At 42.6% G+C, this 25,026-nt stretch overlaps 3 protein-coding genes across 3 annotated transcripts in view; 2 read left to right on the top strand and 1 right to left on the bottom strand.

Annotated features, from left to right (window-relative positions):
• Window positions 1-10,202, top strand: part of sft2d1 (SFT2 domain containing 1) — a 57,557-nt gene extending 47,355 nt beyond the window's left edge. The window contains exons 7-8 of the mRNA XM_055639994.1: window positions 7,060-7,089; window positions 9,661-10,202. Coding sequence (XP_055495969.1) covers window positions 7,060-7,089; window positions 9,661-9,700 — 70 coding nt within the window. The 3' untranslated portion in view covers window positions 9,701-10,202. The remainder of the gene's footprint in view (window positions 1-7,059; window positions 7,090-9,660) is intronic.
• Window positions 10,203-14,457: 4,255 nt separating this feature from the next.
• Window positions 14,458-16,075, bottom strand: prr18 (proline rich 18). Its single transcript, XM_055639992.1, has one exon. It carries the CDS (start codon window positions 15,972-15,974, stop codon window positions 15,243-15,245), a length of 732 nt encoding a protein of 243 aa, XP_055495967.1. The 5' UTR covers window positions 15,975-16,075; the 3' UTR covers window positions 14,458-15,242.
• Window positions 16,076-16,198: 123 nt separating this feature from the next.
• Window positions 16,199-25,026, top strand: part of si:ch211-130h14.4 (uncharacterized) — a 118,186-nt gene continuing 109,358 nt past the window's right edge. The window contains exon 1 of the mRNA XM_055639991.1: window positions 16,199-16,289. The gene's annotated coding sequence lies outside the window, so the exon portion shown is untranslated. The remainder of the gene's footprint in view (window positions 16,290-25,026) is intronic.

Genomic DNA, 25,026 nt, shown 5'->3' with positions numbered 1-25,026 from the left:
TTTAGTCAGAGGATGGTGAATCTGTGGAATTCTTTGCCACAGTAGGTTGTGGAGACAGTCAGTGGATATTTTTCAGGCAGAGATAGACAGATTCTTGATTAGTACAGCTGTCAGAGGTTATGGGGAGAAGGCAGTAGAATGGGATTAGGAGGGAGAGATAGATCAGCCATGATTGAATGGCGGAGTAGACTTGATGGGCCGGGATGGCCTAAATTCTACTATCACGTGACCTCATGAACAAGACCCTAGGTTATTCACTTAGTTTTGAGTTGCTGTTTAGATTGGTGTTGGATTTATAGATGAAATATACTAAGATTACCAGTTCTTTTCTAACAATATTCCAACTTCCATGTAAGAAGCATTCCAGAATGTATAATCAAACCAAATTTTAGAATCAATTTCTAAAATAATGGTTAACGGTACTCATTAGTCAATGCCTATTGAATGAAAGTAAAATGGAAGAATTCTGAGAAATTCCAGATTTAGTGAGTGGAATCATGGCAGCCAACGATGTGGCGGAAGGAATAGGGATTAATTTAGAATTGGAGAAATCTCTTTGACGATTTACGGAGTTAATGAAAAGCAGCATCCTGAGAACCTTGAACACAAAATTAATCATTTTTAAATGCAACTTTTGGTGGACCAGCAACCAGTTCAATGAATGCTATCCCCTCAAAACCTCCAGTATTTGAAAGCAGGACAATCTATCCACATAACTAATGTCTCTGGGATCATTTTGTAAATCTTTCCGAAGCTTGCATCTTTCCTAACAAGAGACCTATACCACTTCTATAAAGATTCTTCATGAGTTCCCAGCTCTTGCCTTGAGTTTGTGATTTCCTCTGGCACTTCAATGAACAATGCACTTATACCCCCATATTTCTTTGTCTTACAATTGTGTCTTTGTTCAAATTGCCTCTTCTTATTCTTACTACCAACATCTCACACTATGCGTATCCCCAGCATTAAACTTTATCTTCCATCTACCCACCAGTGCCTCTATATTTCCATGAAGTATCTTACTTTCCTGCTCACGTTTTGCATGTAAAAAAACACCTTTTCCTACTAACTTTCAAACCAAAGGAATACCACTCGTACTCTGCTGGGAAAGTCTACAATCCAATGATATAAACATTGAATTTGCCAATTTTAGGTTACCCTCCCCTCAGATGTTTTTGCCACCATCCCCTCTCCTGATGCTCTCCTGATTCCCCCTTTTTGTCTCTCCCTCATGGTTCAAACCACCTACTACAAACAAATTTCACCCAAAGATTTCCCACTCTCCCACAGGCTTCACTACCACCTGATACAGAATCCATCTGCCTTGCATCTCTCCTCTAATGGTCCCCATTATCATCTGCAGTTCCTACCCATTATCACCTTCCTTGTTTATAAAATTCCAGAACTGGCAGCCATTGTGTTCCTGCTCATCACCTCCCAGCAGCTGTCTCCACTTTGGCCTCCCCTTCCCCCATCTGCCTCTTTTTTTTAATCTTCTGCCTGCCTCCATCATTCACCTGCCTCAGCTTTCCAACTCCATCCCTCCCAACCTCCATTCCTCCCTACCTCCACATACCTGTCATCTTACACTCTTTGTATAGGAAGAAACTAAAGATGCTGTTTTTTACGCCAAAGATGGACACAAAATGCTGAAATAACTCAGCAGGACAGGCAGAAGGAATGGGTGACATTTCAGGTCGAGACCCTTCTTCAGACTCGAGTCAAATTGTCACCCGTTTCTTCTCTCCGGTGATGCTGCCTGTCCTGCTGAGTTACTACAACATTTTATGTCTATCTTTGTTAGTTCACCAAACCGCTCACTTCTATTTCATCACTCTATTGGCCATCTCCCCTCTGCACTAATGTAAGGTTTTGATCCAAAATGTCCTTTCCGCCCACAGTTGCTGTTTGACCTGCTAAGTACCTCCAGCAGATTGTTGCTCCAGATACCTGCATCTGCAATCTCTTGTCTCCTATCTTTCACCACTATTTTAATTGTTTCCAATTGTGTTCTCTGAACACTTGCGCTCGATCTACAGAGGCCTACTGGGCCTCACGGTTGCTAACCATTTTTAACTCCCCTCTCTATATTCCCATACTGACCTGTCAGTCCTGGGGTCCTTGATTGCCAGAGTTAGGCCACACTCAAATGGAGGAACAGCACCTCGTATTCTGCTTGGGTAGCTTCCACCCCAACAGTACAAACATTGAATTTTCCAATGCTAGGTAACCTAATACTAACCACACCTCCCTCCTTTCTCTCTCTCCCCCCTCCTCTTCCCTGTGCCCTGAACCCCCCCCCCCCCCCCCCCCCCCCACTACTCTTCTCTGCCTGGCTTCACTATTTGCAATTCTTCAATCCTGTCTCATACCTTCTGCTTTTATCTCTGGCCTTTCTTCCAACCATCTGCCTATCAAAACTCCGCTCGCCTGTGTCCACCTATTACCTGTCATGCTTTGGCCTGCCTCTCCCTTGTAGCTACTTCTCTCCAATCCACAATCAATCTTATGAGGGGTCTCTGCCCGAAACAACCCTATCCATGTTCTCCACAGATACTGCCAGACTCACTGAGTTATTCCAGCACTTTGTGTCCTTTTGTGTATTAACCAGAATCTGCAGTGCCTATTTGCTACACTGGTAGACTTCATTCCTTCTGGACCAGATGATTCATCAAATACCTAGTACTACCCCTTCTGGCAACATTTACTCAACCAGAATTATAAATACCATCTCCACCTCAGTAAAGACAAAGAAAGGTTTAGTAGGTTGGATCCATGCTCATTTGCAGTTTGAAAAATGTGAGGTGATCTCTTTGAAGCATAACATTCAGAGTAAACTTGGCAGGGTAGATGCAGAGACAACACTTTCTCTCAAAGGGGTAGTTGGAGCGTGTGTAGCTTTTGGTCTCGACCCGAAACATCACCCATTCCATCTCTCCAGAGATGCTGCCTGTTACTCCAGCTCGTTGTGTCTACGGCTTAAACCAGCATCTGCAGTTCCTTCTTACACATTGCCTATTTTAAGATGGTAGATGAGAATTTATTCACCTATGCTTGCATGTCCTAGAAATTCTCTATCCAGAGAGCTGCATATGGAACATATTTATGGCTGAATAGACTGAATTTAGGGAAACAGGCAGGAAGTGCAGATGAGATCAAGATACGATCAGTTATGATCATAGTTCAGTTAAGTTTATTATTGTCATGTGTACAGAGGTGCATCATACTCCAGCATTTTATGTCTATCTTCGAGAAAGATCAGTCAGGAACTATGAGGTACAAAATGAAGTAGCTGCTGGAAATCTAAGTAAAGGAGAAGCTGGACCAAATCAAAATAGGACGTACATGGTAAATGGTAGGGAATTGAAGAATACAGTTGAACAGAGGGATCTGGGAATAACCGTGCATAGTTCCTTGAAGGTGGAATCTCATATAGATAGGGTGGTAAAGAAAGCTTTTGGTATGCTAGCCTTTATAAATCAGAGCATTGTATAGAAGCTGGGATGTAATGTTAAAATTGTACAAGGCATTGGTGAGACCAAATCTGGAGTATGGTGTACAATTTTGGTCGCCCAATTATAGGAAGGATGTCAACAAAATAGGGAGAGTACAGAGGAGATTTAGTAGAATGTTGCCTGGGTTTCAACAACTAAGTTACAGAGAAAGGTTGAATAAGTTAGGTCTTTATTCTCTGGAGCGCAGAAGGTTAAGGGGGAACTTGATAGAGGTCTTTAAAATGATGAGAGGGACAGACAGAGTTGATGTGGACAAGCTTTTCCCTTTGAGAATAGGGAAGATTCAAACAAGAGGACATGACTTCAGAATTAAGGGACAGTTTAGGGGTAACATGAGGGGGAACTTCTTTACTCAGAGAGTGGTAGCGGTGCGGAATGAGCTTCCAGTGGAAGTGGTGGAGGCAGGTTCGATGGTATCATTTAAAAATAAATTGGATAGGCATATGGATGAGAAGGGAATGGAGGGTTATGGTATGAGTGCAGGCAGGTGGGACTAAGGGAAAAAGTTGTTCGGCTCGGACTTGTAGGGCCGAGATGGCCTGTTTCCGTGCTGTAATTGTTATATGGTTATATGGAAATGATCAGCAGTTTAGAGAGCACCAGTGGAGAGGCAAATGTTGAGTTAATATTACAAGCATTCACTTAATTCGCTTTGGCAGCTTACAGCCCAGCGGTACGAATATTGATTGTTCTAACTGCAAGTAACCCCGGCATTCCCTCTCTCTCCATCCCTCCCCCACCCAAGTAGCACTTGTCGTTTTCACCCAACAAACAGCTAACAATGGCCTGTTTCCTTTATCATCATTACTTTTTTGCATATCTTTTATTCATTGTTGAATGATTGATTGTATGATATATATATATATATATATATATTTATACATATATATATAAACAAAATGCTGGAGAAACTCAGCGGGTGAAGCAGCATCTATGGAGCAAAGGAATAGGCGACGTTTTGGGTTGAGACTCTTCCACAGACTCGGGTGGGGGTGCAGGAAGAAGAAAGGAAGACGTGGAGATAGTAGGCTATGGGGGAGCCGGAAATGGTCAGGGGAAGGAGAGAGAAAGTAAGGACTACCTAAAATTGGAGAAGTCAATGTTCATATCTCTGGGGTGTAACTACCCAAGCAAAATATGAGGTGCTCCAATTTGCGGTGGGTGGGCCTCTGGCCATGGAGGAGGCCCAGGACAGAAAGGTCGGATTCAGAATGGGAGGGGGGGTTGAAGTGCTGAGCCACTGGGAGATAAGGTTGGTTAATGCGAACTGAGCGGAGGTGGTGGGCGAAGCGATCGCCAAGCTTGCGCCTGGTCTCACCGATGTAGAGCAGTTGACACCTAAAACAGTGAATGCAATAGATGAGGTTGGAGGAGGTGCAGGTGAACCTCTACCTCACATGGAAAAACTGCTTGGGTCCTTGGATGGAGTCGAGGGGGGAGGTAAAGCAACAAGTGTAGCATTTCTTGCGGTTGCAAGGGAAAGTACCAGGAGAGGGGGTGGGGAGGGGCAAATTGACCAGGAGGTTACGGATGGAGAGGTCTCTGTGTGCGTGCGTGAGTGTGTGTGTGTCTTCTCTCATCTATCATTGTAAACATATTCTGTTGTCAAAATAAATTTCATTCCTCACATGCACGTTACATGCAGTGAAATTAATTTGCCAGCAGTGATACATTTAAAAGAACACACAATACACAATAAGATTTAACACAAACATCCACCGCAGCATTCTTCACTGTGGTGGAAGGCACAAAGTTCAGCCAGTGGTCGGGGCCATGAACGGTCGAACACACTCCGTGGCTTGGAGTCCCTGAATCGACACTTTCTCACCGGAGTCCGCCCCTTCAGGATATTATAGACCGGTGGACGGAGCTCTTCTCCGGCGATCCCTAGCGAGGGATCCCGGGCTCCGGATGGTAAGTCCACAACCCGCCCGTGGCTAGAAGCTCCGCAGGCCAGCAATCGGAGCACTCCTCTCTGGCGACTCCGGGCAAAGGTTCGCCCACTCCGCGATCGAATGTCCACGCTGCGCCTGCTGCCGATGCTCTGGGCCCGACTCCGGGAAAGGCCATTCCAATCGGTGATGTTAGGCCGTGAAGGAGGCGACATGGAAAAAGTAGAAATAACGAACACGTTGCTGGCAGGGCAGCCGTCCCGCAGCGCCCCCACCGACCTATATAACATTCTTGACTCTTCACTCTTATCTCTCTACATCATTGTCTATATCTCTTGTTTCCCTTTCCCCTGACTAGTCTGAAGAAGGGTCTCAACCCGAAACGTCACCCATTCCATCTTTCCAGAGATGCTGCCTGCCTGAGTTACTCCAGCTTTTTGTGTCTATCTTCAGTTTAAACCAGCATCTGCAGTTCCTTCCCTCACATCACTTAATCCATGCATGTTTTCTAATGTTTCCCAGCTTTGATCAAAGGTTGTCAACCTGAAATGCTTTCCCACAGATTCTGCCTGACCTGGATATTTTTTGTTTTTGTTTCAGATTGCAAATGCTATTTTTCTAATCTGTTGTCTTTGTTTGTTTGACTTTGATGTTTGCGGGATCGTGCAGTGTGCATTTTGCCTTCTGTGTTTGTATATAACAGTAACAATTACATTTAATCCTTTATTAACTCTACAATATTTTAGGACAGTCAGCCAGAGATGCTGCCTGACCCACTGAGTTAGTGCAGCATTTTGTATTCTACAGCACAACTTGATGGCCAAAGGCTTGCTTCAGTACTGCATCTCTCTATGACTTTATGACTCTAATATCCTGAAATTATGAAAGGTGTCAAAAAGTTGTGACTTGCTTTATTCCTTAGAGGCTACATTGGAACACTGGCAAAGCTTATGCTCCAGTACAACACTGAGGAAGTGCTGCTTTGTGTGGATTTTTTTATAGGGGACATTTAGCTGAAGTTTTGAACATGTTTGATGGATATAGTAGATCTATGTGATTATTCAAAGTGTAGCAAGAAATATCTCCTGCTATCCTATCCAATATTCCTGTCCCAATTATTAGTCCTAAAACAAATCATCTGATCATTTTCCTAATTTGCTTTTTGCTATTTTTTTAAAATCAGGATTTGTTTATCCTTTCCGGTCTATAATCTGGTGCACTGTTCTTTGCATGTAAAATTCACTATTGTTTTTCAACACTAGAAATCATGTAGCATTTTTCCTTTCTAGGGTACAGAGGGTGTAAATGAGCCAGATAACAGGGTGTCCTTCAATTGAATTCCATCTGTGCATATTTATTGAATATTAAGGATACTTATTCATAAGTTATTAAATATCAAAGAATGTAAAGAAGTAGTATATTTTTATTGAACTAATATAAATGTTTCCTAATAATAGTGTTTTTTTTTGCTTTCTACATTGAACCACCCTGAACAATTGGTTTGTGCTGGAGTATGATGTTTATTCAGCTTAATTTAAGTGTAAAATATTGATAGTATTATGAAATGTGTGTTCAACCCTTTCATAATGATAGATAGATTACTGTCAAAGCTTATTCAGATTTCTCAAGATTTGTACTAATTTTCTTTTCAGGTACAGCCTGTCATATATTCCTTTTGCAAGGTGAGTCCTTGAAAAACTGTTTTTGGCTGTGCATGTAGTGACTGAGCATTCATAGCCTCCTGAAGTGTAGATTCCTTTGCTTTCTGACCTAATTGAAGAATATTTTCCTCATCTTAATGTTAAATGCATGGACTGTAGTTCTCCACTTTAACATGGGTAAATGCACAGCGTTTCAAGAAATAATCCTTCAAGTCTTGTTTCTCCCACATTTAGGGGCGTAAAGTTGGGAGACACATTATGGGTTATGGGGAGAAGGCAGGAGAATGGGGTAGAAAGGGAAAGATGGATCAGCCATGATTTAATGGCGGAGTTGACTTGATGGGCTGAATGGCCTTATTCTGCTCCTAGAACTTAGGAAATTATGGGTTGAACATCATTTGAAAGAAGGACTAGGATGCAAGATCAAAGAATGTATTGTGTCTGGATGTCCATATCTTGAAAACCAGTGAATATCTCTGGAGGTGAAATTCTGCCTTCACACAAATTGTGTTGTATAGTGTGGTGGTGCTTAGGTGCTAAATGGGAAGGATACAGTGCCCTCCATAATGTTTGGGACAAAGACCCATCATTTATTTATTTGTCTCTGTCCTCCACAATTTGAGATTTGTAATAGAAAAAATCACATGTGGTTAAAGTGCACGTCGACAGATTTTATTAAAGAGTATTTTTATACATTTTGGTTTCACCATGTAGAAATTACAGCTTTCATTTACATGACATTGCTGTGTCCCAAACATTATGGTGCCCTGAAATGGGGGGGGACTATGTATAAACACAGCTGTAATTTCTATATGGTGAAACCAAAATGTATAAAAATGGCCTTGTATTAAATCTGACAATGTGCACTTTAATCACATATGATTTATTTTTTTTCTATTACAAATCTCAAATTGTGGAGTACAGAGGCAAATAAATAAATGATGGGTCTTTGTCCCAAACATTATGGAGCGTACTGTATGGAACAGGCCTTGCAGTTCAAAGCAGGGTGCAGTGAGGCATTGATTGCCTTCCACTATAATGGAATTATAAGTTACTGCCATCTGTAATTAATTGACTTGGCAACATCTTCAAACCTTGATTCAGAGAGGAGACAAGAAAGACTTGCTAGGAGAAATACAAAGCTACCTTAAAGTGAAGGTAGGATCGAGGGTAATGTGCGTGTTCGACCGTGACAGTAGCATCCAACACTTAATCATGCTCATTCATTCGGGCTTAGCTTGGATTTAACCAGGATCATTTATCTCTAGATTTAAATGTGGAGCCCAAAAATGATCAAGAGGTCTGCATTTCACAGGTGTGGTTGAAAGCAACATTTAACTCAGAGTAGCACGTGAATTAAAAGGTGCAACATGGACCATCGGTAAAAATTGGTGGCAATAAATCACAGAAAGCTTTGCTTTTCCTTGCACAACATGCGTGCAGATTCTGTTTATTTTCTTTTATGAGCCATTTGATCTAAATGCAATGACTTTGCTGTAGTTGTGATGTATCAGCAAAAAAACCTAATAAAAATAATATTTTATTGTGTGTATCTTTAAAATAATTATTAAGTTGCTTGGGCAAGGTCAGTAAATTTAAGCACAGTAATTATAAAGGGAAGAAAGACAAATCCACCTCTGAATGGAAGGAATGGGTGACGTTTTGGGTCAAGACACTTCTTCAGACCGAGACACAGATATGGAAGGGTAAGGTGTGAAAACGAGACATCAAAGGGAATGAGGATCAAGGAAAAGGTAGAATAGATCATTGTTAGCTGGGGTAGATGAAGCATATAAAGATAAAATGTAATCAAGGGGATAGTTAGATTGGTCAGAGAACTAGGATGGGGGAGGGATGGAGAGAGGGAGAAAGCAAGGGTTACTTGAAGATAGAGAAATCAATATTCATACTGCTGGGTTGTAAGCTGCCCAAGCAAAATATAAGGTGCTGTTCCTCCAATTAGCATTGGGCCTCGCTCAGACAGTGGAGGAGGTCCAGTAGAGAAAGGGCAAGACTTGAAACATCACCTAATCCTTCTCTCCAGAGATGCTTCAGCTTTTTGTGTCCATCTAAGGTCAGTATGGGAATGGGAGGGGGAGTTAAAGTGTTTAGCAACCAGGAGATTGTGTAGGTCTAGGCGAGCTCAGCGGAAGTGTTCAGCGAGACGATTGCCAAGCCTGTGCTTGGTCTCACTGATTTATAGGAGTCCACACCTGGAATAACAGTTACAGTGGATGGTGTTGGAGGAGGTGCGAGTGAACCTCTGCCTCACCTGAAAGGACTGTCGGGATCCTTGGACGGAGCCAAGGGAGGAGGTATAGGGGACAGATGTTGTATCTCTTGCGGTTGCAGGGGAAGGTACATACAGCTCACAATTTTAAATCTGTTTTTGCTTTGAACTTCCAACCAAGCAACCAAGATCGTCTGCTGTTTCCAATTAGTTAGGTATGTTGTTTGTCTACCATATTCCTTACTACAATTTTGCCCTATAACAGTGACTACATTTGAAAAGTACTTATTCCCGAGGTAATGTAAAGCACAATATTAGTAAGCTATTCTGTGACTTACGAATGATTTTTGGTTACCTTTCAGAGATGCTATAATAAAGTGTTGCACCTCTTGCGTTGGATAAGTCCAGGAAGAAGGAAAAACTTGTTAAATCCCAAGACTCTTTCCAATGGCTCTTTGTGGCCACGGAGAAAGATCTACAGACTGCATATTTTGTTACTTTGGTAACTAAGTACCACGTATTTGTTTATTTTGATGTATTACAAAGAAAATGATGTAATATTTTGTTTTTTAAATCTCTACTGCACATTACTGATTATACTGAACCAAAGAATCAAGCCTTCATCCTTTTACAAGGAATTTCTATCTCTAAAAGTAATTATTTCACATTTGATACCATTCTGATGCATTTACCTTACTTATGCCTTAAATTGCTGTGCTGATGTGATAAATAGATTCTACTGATACATTTGTGTATAGCTAATGTAATTATAATGAACATGTATTTTGCAATGACTAAAACTGTGTGCCACTTTCTGCTGAATATTCCTATTACTAGAAATGAGCCTGTTTATAAAATTTGAAGCAGCATTTCACTTAATTAAAGATCCGCTACTTGATTAAAATTGCGTAGTTGTGAGTTTTATTTAACTATTTTCTTGCAGCCAGAAAGGGTGCTAAGTTATTTTAAATTGCAAATGCAAGAAAGTGTTATTACTGTATGAAGAATAATTTTTCTTTCCATTCATTCAAAGCCTTTGAATTGCAGTATGAAATATTTAGTTTATATCCAAAAAGCTAACATTTTAAAAGCAGAATTAAGTTGTTTCAGAAGTGAAATCTTAGTGGAGTCAATTTATACTAAAGTCCAAAAATACTTACCCCTCTTGTACATATGATATGGTTTGATTAGGGACAGCGATACTGCACCTTTGCTTTATACTTATTCCTTGAACTCTTCCCTCTCTTCAACTTGAGAGAGCTTTCAAACATTCCATTAATCTTTAGGGTAGAGGACGGCAGGGGACGGGATTAGAGGGTCCCCAAGTTCAAATGTAGATATTGAAGGAGCAGAATGTGCTACTGGCAACATTGTTTTTCTGCATTCAAAGTTTGAATTGTTTCTGTTACATTTGGTGCATTTGAAAATAAATAAAAATGGACAAAAATGAAAGTAACGCAAATGTCTTTTTTTTTTAAATAAATACTGACTTTGAAAAATCCAGAGAAGGGAAGTATCCATTGAGTATGGTTCCCTTTCAAACATTCCTATCCCTTATTGTTCAAACCCCTATTGTAAATTGTCTGTTTTATTATCGGGACTCTTGTCAATTGAATCACAAGTCATAAGGAATAGGAGTAGAATTAGGCCATTCGCCCCATCAAGTCTACTCCACCATGGCTGATCTATCTCTCACTCCTAATCCCATTCTCCTGCCTTCTCCCCATAACCTCTGACACATGTACTAATCAAGAATCTATCTCTGCCTTAATTATTCAGAATTATTTTGTTTTGCTGTGGATGAACTGCACTCCGATTCCATCGACTGTTTAATCAACTATCTTTTCATCTTTAATATGACAACTAATCAACATCTGTAAGGTGTTGTGGTTGGTGGTGGGGGGGGGGGGTTAAGAGAAATGCGTTCAACTTAAAGAACAAAAAAGATTAGAGCAAGAATAGCTGAAATGGCCATTTGGGCCTGCTCCACCATTGCATAGATAATCTTGTACACACCATTTCTGCCTATCCCTGATAATCCTTAATTACCCTTTGGAACAAAATGTTGTAAAATTCCTCACAAAAGAAACTGTCATGATCCTCACAAAGGCCACCCTTTATTCTAAAACTGTTTTCTATTTTCAGTTGCCTATTTGAGAAGATAGTCAGTTTCTATCTTGTCAAACCTCTTCAGAATTGGTTCTACTTTCTTCTGAACACTAAGACCAACCTTTCCTCTCGGGATCCAAGCCAGTGAAACTTCCCTGAACAGCTTCCACTGTAAGTATATTCCTCTTTTAAAATGAAGATGGGAACGACTAAGAGGTCTGGGTAAGATCGTGCCAACATTCTGTGTTGTTATAGTGATGATACCTTTATACTCTCAATTCCTTTGCAATAAAAAACAACATTCAATTTGCTTTTGTAATTACTTGCTATGCCTGCCTGCTAACATTGTTTCATGCAGGAAGATAGTGAGTGTGTTTGGTGCCACAACTTTGTTGTCTCTTATCATTTAAACAAATATTCTGATTTACCCCCTGGCAAACCTTGCATTTTTCAACTAAATCTACCTGTATCCATTTGTACATTCTGCGTCCCCTTCAAAATTTGTTTTTCAAGCCTCTTCATTTAATCAAATTTGGCTGAAATATAGTTAGTCCATGTGATAAATGTGAGGTTATCCACTATGGTATCAAAAACAGGAAGGCAGATTACTATCTAAATGGCATCAAGTTGGGAAAAGGGGAAGTACAACGGAATCTGGGGGGTCCTTCTTCATCAGTCTATGAAAGTAAGAATGCAGGTACAGCAGGCAGTGAAGAATGCAAATGGCACGTTGGCCTTTATAACAAGAGGAGTCAAGTATAGGAGTAAAGAGGTCCCTCTGCAGTTGTACAGGGCCCTAATGAAACCACACTTGTAGTATTGTGTGCAGTTTTGGTCCCCTAATTGGAGGAAGGACATTATTGCTATTGAGGGAGTGCAGTGTAGGTTTACAAGGTTAATTCCCGGGATGCCAGGACTGTCATATGCTGAGAGAATGGTACGGCTGGGCTTGTACACTCTGGAATTTAGAAGGATGAGAGGAGATCTTATTGAAACATATGATTGTTAAAGGCTTGGACACGCTAGAGGCAGGAAACATGTTCCCGATGTTGGGGGAGTTCAGAACCAGGGGCCACAGTTTAAGAATAAGGGGTAAGCCATTTAGAACGGAGCCGAGGAAACACTTTTTCTCACAGAGAGTTGTGAATCTGTGGAATTATCTGCCTCAGAGGGCAGTGGAGGCCAGTTCTCTGGATACCTTCAAGAAAGAGCTAGATAGGGCCCTTAAAGATAGCGGAGTCAGGGGATATGGGGAGAAGGCAGGAACGGGGTACTGGTTGGGGACGATCAGCCATGATCACATTGAATGGCAGTGCTGGCTCGAAGGGCCAAATGGCCTACTCCTGCACCTATTGTCAAACCTTAATTTGGGTGAATATTTTAGACCTAAAACTATTCAGATTCAGATTCAATTTTAATTGTCAGTGTACAGTACAGAGACAACGAAATGCAAACTATCAACTCTTTCCTGTGCAGTGGCTTTGTATTTAACTTCTTATTGAAAATCACCTGGCATTTCAAGTACACCACATCCACTTCTTGTTCTTTCCTCGCCTTGTTCATTACAGGCTGAGAATGCCAATATATTTTTCACTTTCCTTTCTATAAAACCATGTTTATATTACACTTTCTAAATGCCTTGCTACTTATTAGATTCCACTACTTTCAACAATGACCAATACTTTGCTGTGTTCTGTTTCTGACCATTTTCTTGAGGAATGGCTATACATTTGTAGTTTTCCAGACTGCTGTGGAGGCACTCGTTGTGATCCTCCTATCTCTTCAGTCACTTCTTATGAGCGAAGAATGCAAGTCATCCAGTCCAAGAGATGAAAACCATAAACTGCAGATACTTTTACTCTGAAATAAAAACACCATTTGCTGGAAGCAGATCAGACATGCAGTTCGCCTGTTCTAGATGTTTCCAACATTTTCTACTTTTATAGTAAGTGTGGATGTTGGCAGTATTTGGTCCTACTGATCATTTCATTGCGTGCTGGTGATTGCTTTAAATTCCACCCTTTTGCCCAAAGATCCTCTATTATGTTCAGCCTGCTTTTAATGCCTTCATGAAAACAAATGAAATATTTTCATATTTCACATTAATTCATCATTTTTGAACGGCCAGCATTTACCTTAACTGCTCTCTGTCTCAATGCAGTTTCTCACTCCTTTTTCACTTATCTTTTCCTAGCAAAGATTGCAGGATCTTCTGACCAGCAATGTTTGCATGTGGGCTTTTTTCCCAATTTGACACCCCCCCCCCCCCCCCCCCGAGTTAGCTATGAATAGATTATTTTTGTAGGACTGTTTTCAGAATGGAAAATTATGAAATACATAAGTTTCTTAAACCACTGCTTATTGAGATTACCTTACACATTTTTTAATCCAGTTGACAATAGTCGACTGCCTTTTTTGGAAATGCTTTTAAGACTACTTTCAGACCGCTTTGCCGTTCTTTAAATGAATGAGAAACATTATGATCATTCTATCCCAGAGGATCCCTTATAACATGATTACCAGTTTTCATTAATATTTTCTTGATGCATACTAGATCTAACGTTGTCCTCCTCTCGCCCCTACATATTTTCACTGTGTATTTGCAGTCAGAAAATCAAAATATACTGCATGAACAGGAGACAATTAATTAAGAATCTATGAAGATTAAAATCATCCACGACTATCGAGGAATTTATTTGCAAATAATATGTTGATTTATACGCTTCGAGGTTTATTTTTTTGGATTATACTCAAAAATGTATAATCCTATTAGCAGTAACTCCACTGCACAGTCGAATTTATAGCTAATTGTATCCTCTTGTTATTTTCGCTCTACCCACATTTCCATGTCAACAATTCCTCAAAATGTTCCACTAGTTCCCTATTGTATTCTCTTACCCAATTTGAATAAATTAGGAAGTTATTTTAAATGGAAAGTTTTCGACAACGATTTTAGAAACGAGATGTGTGAATTGATCTCAATGAACAGTGTATTTAATTTTATATTATCTACACACGTGTGGTTTCGCCAATTTACGAAATACCAGGAATACAAAGGAATTACTTTTATTTAAAAAACGTATGCAATAAATGGTACTGGCTAATTAAAATGTTCCATGTAAATGAAAAATTACTGAACAATTTGAGCAGTTATACATGTTGCCAGCAACTAGTAGCTACAAAAATAAACATTTACTCATTGTCCACTTTTCGATTTTTCTCTCCAGTGCACGCCCATTCCAGTTCCTGGAAAGAGTGGCTCATCTAGAAATGGGTTTGGTATTAGAAACACGGTGTAATTCATTTAAACGGTGGCTTCAGGTTTTGTGAATCAGGGATCGATCAGGCAGTACTTGCGCGTTTAGATGTCGCAGAAAACATTACATTAAACGTTTAAACCGAAAATAGACACAAAACGCTGGAGCGACTCAGCGGGACAAGCAGTATTTCTGGAGAGAAGGAATGGGCAAGCTTTCGGGTCGAGACCCTTCCTCCAACCATTGGTTATCTTGCTGTTCATGTAGCTTTTTTTTAAAAACATTCATGCAACAATTTCTCTCGAGACGTTATCCCAGGTGTTTAGTTTGCAGAACAGTGGTAGACACAAAATGCTGGAGTAACTCAGCGGTACAGGCAACATCTCTGGAGAGAAGGAATGAATGATGTTTCCAGATCTTCAGCCCATTCCTTCTCTCCATAGATGCTGTCTGGCCCGCTGAGTTACTCCAGCATTTTGTGTCTCTCTTAACCGGCTGAAAGCAGCATCTGCAGTTCCTTCCTACAGTGGTGGTTGGAAGTACATGTGGTTGAAGACAAGGTGGTCTTGCAGCAGCAGTTAGCTGGCCAGCTGGGGTAGCCCAGGCTGCCTGGCCGTCGGCCCGCGGGCGTTCTCCACTCCCTGCAGCCACTCCAGGCACTTGTGTAGCACCGAGCGGTCGGGTGGCCCGCCGTCCTCCTCGTACTCCACGTCGTCGTACTTGTGCTGCTCGTTGAGCAGCGAGATCTTCAGCAAGCTGCCCACGTCGGCCGGGGGTGTCTCGGCCGGACAGCAAGGCGGTGCTTTCCCCCTGGGCCGGGCCGTGAGCCGATGCTGCTGCTGCTGCTGCTGCTGTTGCTGTTGCTGCTGCAGCCGCCGCTCTAGGTTGCGCTTCTGGATGACCAACACGGCCTCGGGGGTCAGGCTGAGAGAGAAGCGCTGCTGCTGCTGCTGCTGCTGCTGCTCAGCCTCGCCCGCTCCGGCCCCAGCTGGGCTGCTGCTCTTCCCCGCGGTGGAGGGCGGAGAGCTGGCACACGAACCGCCCGCTGTCCTGGAGGGCAACAAGCGGGGCTGTTGCTGCTGCTGCTGCTGTTGCTGCTGCTGCTGCTGTTGTTGCTGCTGCGGCCGCCGCACACCGCCCAGCTGGAAAGCTGCCTTGGGCCATGAGTGGGAAAAGCTCGCCGTTGCCGCCGGCTGTGGGCTGGGCGGCTGCACTTTCTTCTTCGGTGCCCGCCTGGGCTCCTGCTGTTTGCCCGGGCTGCGGATCGGGGGGAAACACACCGCGCTCCTGGCTGGGATCTCCGTCTTCATTCTGCAACACAAGGTGCAGCCAAATTCTCCAGCCCGCCGCCACCGGCCACTTTATAGGGGCAGGGTGGGCGGATCGGATCAGCGCGAAAACTGTCACTGCATTTGGCCACTGGACGGCGGCCCGAGTCCGGGGGCGGAGACACGGCTAAGTGGCCAAGACCCTGGTTCGGCCCCGGCTCAAAAACCACCGCCCACACACAGCTTTGTTAAACCAGCATCTGCAGCAAAGACCCCACAGCGGAGCTCTGCGATAAGATCTTTGATCTGCAGTTCCTTCCTACACAGCTTTATTACCTCATGTGTTTCATTCGAGTGGTAAGAACACAACGGGGGGAATTGTTAGACTTTAAAATAGTTTGCACCCGCGCCATCCAATCTAAGAAATTAGATCCCCAGATACTAGATTAAATAGCAGAAATTAATTACACAACATTTGCTGCACTAAGTTACAAACAGTCGACGTGGTATTAGTTACCACTTGTATCACTCAGTCCTGTAACAGGCGTTCACTTGTTCTCTTTTCCAGGATTTACCACCTCCTTGTAATTTTAAACGTTACAGAGTTCAGGTGATATTTCATTAACAAAAGACTGCTTCCACCCTCACTTATCCCATTATTTATTCCCTTCTAGTAGTTGTTTGACTTTGAACTGCAACTGTTGAATAATATATATATACCTTCCCCTGCAGAAGATGCAACACCTGTATGAATTGTGATTTCTCTCACTTCAAGTAGCCCCGCATTCCCTCTCTCTCTATCCCTCCCCCACCCAAGTTGCACTAGCTTCTCGTTTTCACCCTACAAACAGCGTACAATGGTGTGTTTCCTTTATCATCATTACTTTTTTGCATATCTTTCATTCATTGTTCTTTATTGCTCCACATCACCGTCTATATCTCTCGTATCCCTTATCAAACCAGTCTGACGAAAAGTCTCGACCCGAAACGTCACCCATTCCTTCTCTCCAAAGATGCTGCCTGTCCCGCTGAGTTACTCCAGCTTGTTGTGTCTATCTAGTACTTCAAGTATTCTGCAGTATGGTGATTTCAGACTTCATCATCACACATTTTCCATCCATTGTACTGGGCTTTGCAGTCACAGTGCATTAAAGGGGTTGAATTCAATTGCAAATCAGATACGGTAAGAAATGTGGAAGAATAATTTGACTGAAGGTAGGAAAGGCAAGAAATGCTGAGAATTATTCATGTAACCAGACACATTTGTTTGCTTACTGCATCGTTGGCATTTCCATGGAATAATAATATACAACATTTCCACTCAATTGTTTACTGACTGAACTCCAACATTGAACATGCTATGGACTTCTTAGTACAGAGGATAGTTCAAATTAGGTTGTAAACTACTGTCCTGAACTCATGAACCTAATTAGGTGGTATAATGGGTATCTTGACTAATATGCAACGAATAGACATTTCACCGAGAAAAACAAATGCCAAGAAAAGTAATCCACCCACAGCTAACAAAGGAGGCTAAGATGGGGGGAAAAAAAAGATGATGAGGAAAAGATAGATCGCGAGGGTAAATTAGGATGAGATCTAAAAAAAGATAAAGGTACACAAAATGCTGGGGTCTCTCAGCGGGACAGGCAGTGTCTCTGGATAGAAGGAATGGGTGACGTGTCGGGTCGAGACCCTTCTCTAGACTGAGAGTCAGGGGAGAGGGAAACACAGAAATAAGGAAGTGTAAAATTGGATAGTTATATGGATGGGAAGGGAATGGAGGGTTATGGTCTGAGCGCAGGTATATGGGACGGGGTGATTATGTGTTCGGCACGGACTAGAAGGGTCAAGATGGCCTGTTTCCGTGTTGTAAATTGTTATATGGTTATATGGTAAGATGCAAAAACGAGACATCAGAAAAGATGAAGCACATGGAAAATGTAGAATGTAGAAAAGTAAAATGTTAGTTAGGAGCAGGTGACAACGAAGCAAATAGATAAAAATTTAACCAGGGGACAGTCAGTCTGGTTGGAGAACTAGGAAGGGGGAGGGATGGAGAGAGAGTGAAGGCAAGGGTTATTTGGAGTTAGAGAAGTCAATATTCATGCTACTGCGGTGTAAGCTGCCAAAGCGAAATAGGAGGTGCTGTTCCTCTAACTTGCGCTGGACTCACTCTGCAGTAGAGGAGGCCCAGGCCAGAAAGACAAAAAAGATTATTGAACAATCTATTTTTGGGAAGATGGGGCCTTCCAATTGTCCACCCCTGGTTGTGTCTGAGTAGAGTGTCTCAAGTAGGAGTTTACAGAGGATATACAAGAATCAACTACATGGATACGTACATAGAACCAATTAATGCAATAATCTATTTGAAATAAGTAGATAATCAGGACAGAAATATCTTGAAACTATTGACACTTTTAAAACAATCACGCTGAGCTAAAGTGTCAGAGATTTGGATAAGAATGTACAAGATATGATTAGTACATTTGCAAATGACACTAAAGTAGGTGTAATGTTAGGCAATGGAGATGGTCATTAACGATTACAGCAGGATCTTGATCAGCTGGGCATGTGGGATGAGGTATGGCTAATGGAGGTTAATGTAAATAAATGCGTGGTGTTGTAATTTGGGAAGTCAAACCAGGGCCGAAACATCATGGTAAATGGCAGGGCCCTGGGGAACATTGTAAAGCAGAAGGATATAGGAGTGTAGGTGCATGGTTCCCTGACAGTGGTGTCACAGGTATATAGGGTGGTACAGAAGGTTTGCATTGGCCTTCAGAGCGCAGAGGATCATTGGGACACAGCTACCAGCCTTGGAGGGCATCTACCACACACAGTGCCTCAGGAAGGCCGTCAGCATCCATAAAGACTCATCACACCCCTGTAACGGACTGTTTGAACTACTTCCCTCCGGCAGACGTTACAAGGCCTTCTACACCCGAACTTCCAGTCTCAGAAACAGCTTTATTCCAAGAGCTATAGCGGCTCTGAACCGGCCCTGCTGAGTGCCCCCCACCCCCCCTGGACTGTCTCCCTCGGATGGCCACGTCACACAGCTTATTTATTTATTTTACTTTTCTTTTGTAACGGTTGGAGCTGCATACTAAATCTCTTTGCACTGACATGCAATGACAATAAAAGATATTATTATTATTATTATTGAGTATAGAAGCTGGGATGTATGTTTAAAATTGTACAAGGCATTGGTGAGGCCAATTCTGGAGTATGGTGTACAATTTTGGTGCCCAATTATAGGAAGGATGTCAACAAAATAGAGAGAGTACAGAGGAGATTTACTACAATGTTGCCTGGGTTTCAACAACTAAGTTTATTGAATAAGTTAGGTCTTTATTCTCTGGAGCGCAGAAGGTTAAGGGGGGACCTGATAGAGGTCTTTAAAATGATGAGAGGGATAGACATAGTTGATGTGGACAAGCTTTTCCCTTTGAGAATAGGGAAGATTCAAACAAGAGGACATGACTTCAGAATTAAGGGACAGAAGTTTAGGGGTAATATGAGGGGGAACTTCTTTACGCAGAGAGTGGTGGCGGTGTGGAATGAGCTCCCAGTGGAAGTGGTGGAGGCAGGTTCATTAGTATCATTTAAAAATAAATTGGATAGGCATATGGATGAGAAGGGAATGGAAGGTTATGGTACGAATGCAGGCAGGTGGGACTAAGGGGAAAAAATTTGTTCGGCATGGACTTGTAGGGCCGAGATGGCCTGTTTCCGTGCTGTAATTGTTATATGGTTGTTATTATTATTATTATCACTCTGTATTAAGTATAGAAACAAGGAACTGCAGATGCTGCTCTACAAAGAAGGACACAAAGTACTGGATTAACTCAGCGGATCAGGCAGTATCTGGAGAACATGGATAGGGTGACATTTCGGTTTGGGACCCTTCTTCAAAGGGGCAACTTTTTCACAGGTGGTGGTGGGTGTATGGAACAAGCTTTCAGAGAAGGTAGATGAGACAGGTACTATAACAACATTGAAACAACATTTAGACAGGTACTGTACATGGATAGGAAAGATTTAGAATGATATGGGCCAATCTGGTCAAATGAGACCAACTAAGAAGGCCGTCTTGGTTGACATGGACAAGTTGGGCCAAAGTGCCAGTTTTCATGCTGTATGACTATGAGATAAACAGAAATAAACAGCTTGGATCCTGCCGGCTATGATTAACTGATCAGTGAAGCATTTCACCTAACTGAGTCATGCTGATTTTGTGGTCTAATGTCAGGACCAGTCAAGAAAACAAGAGAAAGCAAAAAAATGTGCAAGCAAAATCTTGATGAAGTAACAAGGTCTAACAATTCATTTTAGATGAAAATACACCCAGAAGTGATAGCTTATATCTCTTGTTTCCCTACTCCCTAACCAGTCTGAAGAAGGGTCTTGACCCGAAACGTCACCCATTCCTTCTCTCCAGAGATGCTGCCTGTCCCGCTGAGTAACTTGTGCACTTTGTGTCTACCTTCATGAGCTTACCAACTGAGTTGCATTTGGCTATTTAGGACTACCGGGCTCAGACATGCTGGAAGTGTTCCATACCATCCTTCTTGCTGTCACTTTATCAGAACTTATCAGGAAATGCAAAATCACCCTTATCGACAAGCAGATGAGAGAAGGGAAGAGATCATTGAAATCGGTGACCCACCTGACTTAAGTGAGGATGAGTGTCAAAGGGCATTGCCAATCAGATCACGTATGCTTTGAATTTTGGTGATTCTCCCGTATCATGTTTAGAAGAGGGCCATGAATATCTGACAGTGTTGTGCTACTCAGTGATATGATTGTTATATGAAGCAACAAAAAGGAGTCCATGTTCTTCCAACTCATGTTTTGTTCCCCTTCGTCTATTTTGTAACGTTTGCAACAGAACAGTCCAAGTCAGGTTGCAGTTTTCGGGTATTTGAATGTAATTGGATTTTGGCCCTTGGATAAAAACATGAATTTGCAGGGAATGGAGGAATATGCATCACATGCAGACAATAGATATTAGTTTATCTTGGCATCATGTTCAGCATGGACATTATGGCCGAAGGATCTATTCCTTTACAGTGCTGTTCAATGTTCTAACTGAAAATCTTGGCTGGAATGTTTGTATAATTAATGCTAAATTAGAATTCTGTTCATTGTTATAATCTCCTCCAATAACATAACCCTGAACTAAAATTTCCCCAGTCCTATTTGTCTATTTGTAAAGAAACATATCATCTGAATGATTCTCCAGCAGAAGGTAATTTAACAAAGGTGCTTTATATATACATTTTAAAATCTTGGTCACTGACAGATAATAACCAGAGAGGTGGGTATTCAGTAAATCCAACTCAATACACTTTTTGCTAAAAATGTGATGAGATAATTCAAATACAAATTTAGTTTAGAGATACAGCACAGAACCAGGCCCATCGAGTCAGCGCAGACCAGCGATCCCCGTGCATATGCACTATCCGACACACACTAGGGAGAATTTACATTTATATTAAGCCAATTAATCTACAAACCTGTATGCCTTTGGAGTGTGGAAGGAAATTGAAGATTTCAGAGAAAACCCACATGGTCATGGGGAGAACGTACAAACTCCGTAGAGACAGCACCCGTAGTCGCGATCGAACCCGGGTCTCTGGCGCTGAAAGTGCTGTAATGGGCCTGTCCCACCTAGGAGACTGCCGCCGACTGTCATAGTCATAGCAGGTCAGCGAAAAACCGGCGACTGGGCCCCCCATGACAATGTCTACGACAACCTACGTCCTAGTTGACGGCAAGCTACGGACAACTGGCGATCGTAGCCTGACATAGGTACTATCGCCAGGATGACATGGGTTGTCGCTGGTGCTGTCCATTGGCAACTACCTACGTTAACCTATGTCCACCCGTGACAATCTACAACAAGGTAAGACAATTCAGTCGCCAGTACCTGTCGCCAGTTGATGTAGGTAGTCGACAATGGAATGCACCGAGGTCAGCAGCGGCGACAACCTATGTCATCCTGGCGACAGCGCCTACGTCAAGCTATGATCACAGGCGTCAAGCCCACAGGCGCCGACTGTCAGTGAAACGTTTTGAACATTTCAAAATCCAGCAGCGACCAGAAAAAAAGTACGACTCTGGGCGACTGAGGAGACCATATAGGCGACATCCCAGCGACCATGTGGCGACAGCCTAATCAGATGACCTGACGTCCACGACCAACACCACAGCACTGGTCAAGAGAGCCCAGCAGCGACTACACCCTCTCCGAAGACTACGTAAAGCAGGTCTCCCCACTACACACCTACGGACTTTTTATAGGGGGACAGTCGAGAGCGCATTAACCAACGGCATCACTTCCTGGTTCGGGAGCTGCAAGGCGTACGAACGGCACCAACTAGACAGGATTGTGAAGACCGCCAGCAGGATTATTGGTGCTCCACTCCCTTTCTTGCTGGACATATACAGGAAGAGATGTATCAACAGAGCCATCTCCATCATCAAAGACCCCTACCACCCATCGCATCACATATTCTCCATCCTGCCATCTGGGAAGAGGTACAGGAGCATTAGTTGCAAAACCAGCAGGATGCTCCTCAGCTTCTACCTGCAGGCTATAAGACTGATAAATGGACTTAGCCCCCCTGCCAAAGTATCGCGCACCAACCACCAACCTGGACACACTGCAGCAGAGCCACTGTCGTGCCGCTGTCGATCGGAACGCCTGTTGATGTTTAGTAGAGAGTAGAGTGTTTAATTTAATTTGTTCATGATATATGTATTTTTATTTCTATTTACTTGTTGTTATTTGCACTGCACACTGAATGGACACTGGTTGAGCAACGTTTTTTTGTTTCCTCTGGATATATGAGTACTCAGGAAATAACAATAAAGATATACTGATACTGATAGTCACCTAAAAAATCACAAGTGGGACAGGGGCATAAGGCAGCAACTCTACCGGAGCCTGCGCCATCGTGCCGCCCCCAAATGACCAAATTAAATGCTTGCAAATTATATTTCGGAACAACGAAAGCTGCCCTTAATGTTGCAAGAAGTCCAGCCTCTTACCCATAAATACTGGGTCAATAAAGTAACAAACAAAATAACTATTTTCCACTGCTGCAAATTGGCGTGTCTGTTTTTAATATCTGCAGGTGTGTTTATCTCAGAATACGGTGCTATAAAAATTCAGCTTTTGCAACCAGGGGTGGAAGAAACATAATTATTTGTCTAAAATAAAAACAGGAAATACCGGAATCACTTGGCAGCTCAAGCAGTATCTGTGTAAAGAGAAACAGTGAATGTTTCAGACCCGAGGTCCTGTCTGTGCTGGTAAACAACTCACGGTTTAGTTTAAGGTAAAAAGATCTGCACTAATGGATAATTTGACCAGAGTTCCTGATAGAAACATAGAAATTAGGTGCAGGAGTAGGCCATTCGGCCCTTCGAGCCTGCACCGCCATTCAATATGATCATGGCTGATCATCCAACTCAGTATCCCGTACCTGCCTTCTCTCCATACCCTCTGATCCCCTTAGCCACAAGGGCCACATCTAACTCCCTATATCTAAATATAATCAATGAACTGGCCTCAACTACCCTCTGTGGCAGAGAGTTCCAGAAATTCACCACTCTCTGTGTGAAAAAAGTTCTTCTCATCTCGGTTTTAAAGGATTTCCCCCTTATCCTTAAGCTGTGACCCCTTGTCCTGGACTTCCCCAACATCGGGAACAATCTTCCTGCATCTAGCCTGTCCAACCCCTTAATAATTTTGTAAGTTTCTATAAGATCCCCTCTCAATCTAGAGAGTATAAATTCTAGAGAGTATAAACCAAGTCTATACAGTCTTTCTTCATAAGACAGTCCTGACATCCCAGGAATCAGTCTGGTGAACCTTCTCTGCACTCCCTCTATGGCAATAATGTCCTTCCTCAGATTTGGAGACCAAAACTGTATGCAATACTCCAGGTGTGGTCTCACCAAGACCCTGTACAACTGCAGTAGAACCTCCCTGCTCCTATACTCAAATCCTTTTGCTATGAATGCTAACATCCCATTTGCTTTTTCTTCACTGCCTGCTGCACCTGCATGCCTACCTTCAATGACTGGTGTACCATGACACCCAGGTCTCGCTGCATCTCCCCCTTTCCCAATCGGCCACCATTTAGATAATAGTCTGCTTTCCCGTTTTGCCACCAAAATGGGTAACCTCACATTTATCCACATTATACTGCATCTGCCAAACCCACTCACCCAGCCTATCCAAATCACCTTGCAGTCTCCTAGCATCCTACTCACAGCTAACACTGCCCCCCAGCTTAGTGTCATCCGCAAACTTGGAGATATTGCCTTCAATTCCCTCATCCAGATCATTAATATATATTGTAAATAGCTGGGGTCCCAGCACTGAGCCTTGCGGTACCCCACTAGTCACTGCCTGCCATTCTGAAAAGGACCCGTTTACTCCTACTCTTTGCTTCCTGTTTGCCAGCCAGTTCTCTATCCACATCAATACTGAACCCCCAATGCCGTTCGTAGGTCTGGATGATGGAAATGTTGGCTCTGTGGCCAAGTTTGCAGATGATATCAAGATAGGTGGAGGGACAGCTAGCGTTGTGGACACAGGGAGTTTACAAAATTACTTGGACAGGTTGGGAGAGTGGGCAGAAAACTGGCAAATGGAATACAGCATGGCATAGTCTAGGGTCATGCACTTTGGTGGCAGGAAAAAAGATGCAGTCTCTTTTCTAAAAGGGGAGGATTCACAAATCAGAAGTGCAAAGAGATTTGGGAGTTTAGAGATACAGCATGGAAACAGGCCCTTTGGTCTACTGGGTCCACAAGGTACAGCAATCACTTATCCACCCCATTCTATGTTATCCTATTTTCTCATCCACTGCCTACACATGAGGGGGGATTTACGGAGGCAAATTGACTTACCCAACCCCCATGTCTTGGGAAGCACTGGTGATCAATTCCCAAAAGATGAATTTGCAGGCGGTAATAAGGAAGGCAAATGCAATGTCAGCATTCATTTCATGATGACTAGAATATAAAAGCAAGGAGGTAATACTGGGGCTTTATAAGGCAGTGGCCAGTCCAC

The sequence above is a fragment of the Leucoraja erinacea genome, chromosome 8, assembly GCF_028641065.1.
Source record: "Leucoraja erinacea ecotype New England chromosome 8, Leri_hhj_1, whole genome shotgun sequence".
NCBI classification, from domain to species: domain Eukaryota; kingdom Metazoa; phylum Chordata; class Chondrichthyes; order Rajiformes; family Rajidae; genus Leucoraja; species Leucoraja erinaceus.
Note: the sequence above shows the minus strand (reverse complement) of the source record. Positions and strands in the feature narration are given on the sequence as shown.

Excerpts from the sequence above, each read along its gene's own strand:
- prr18 (XM_055639992.1), bottom strand. The coding sequence starts at position 15,974 with ATGAAGACGGAGATCCCAGCCAGGAGCGCGGTGTGTTTCCCCCCGATC.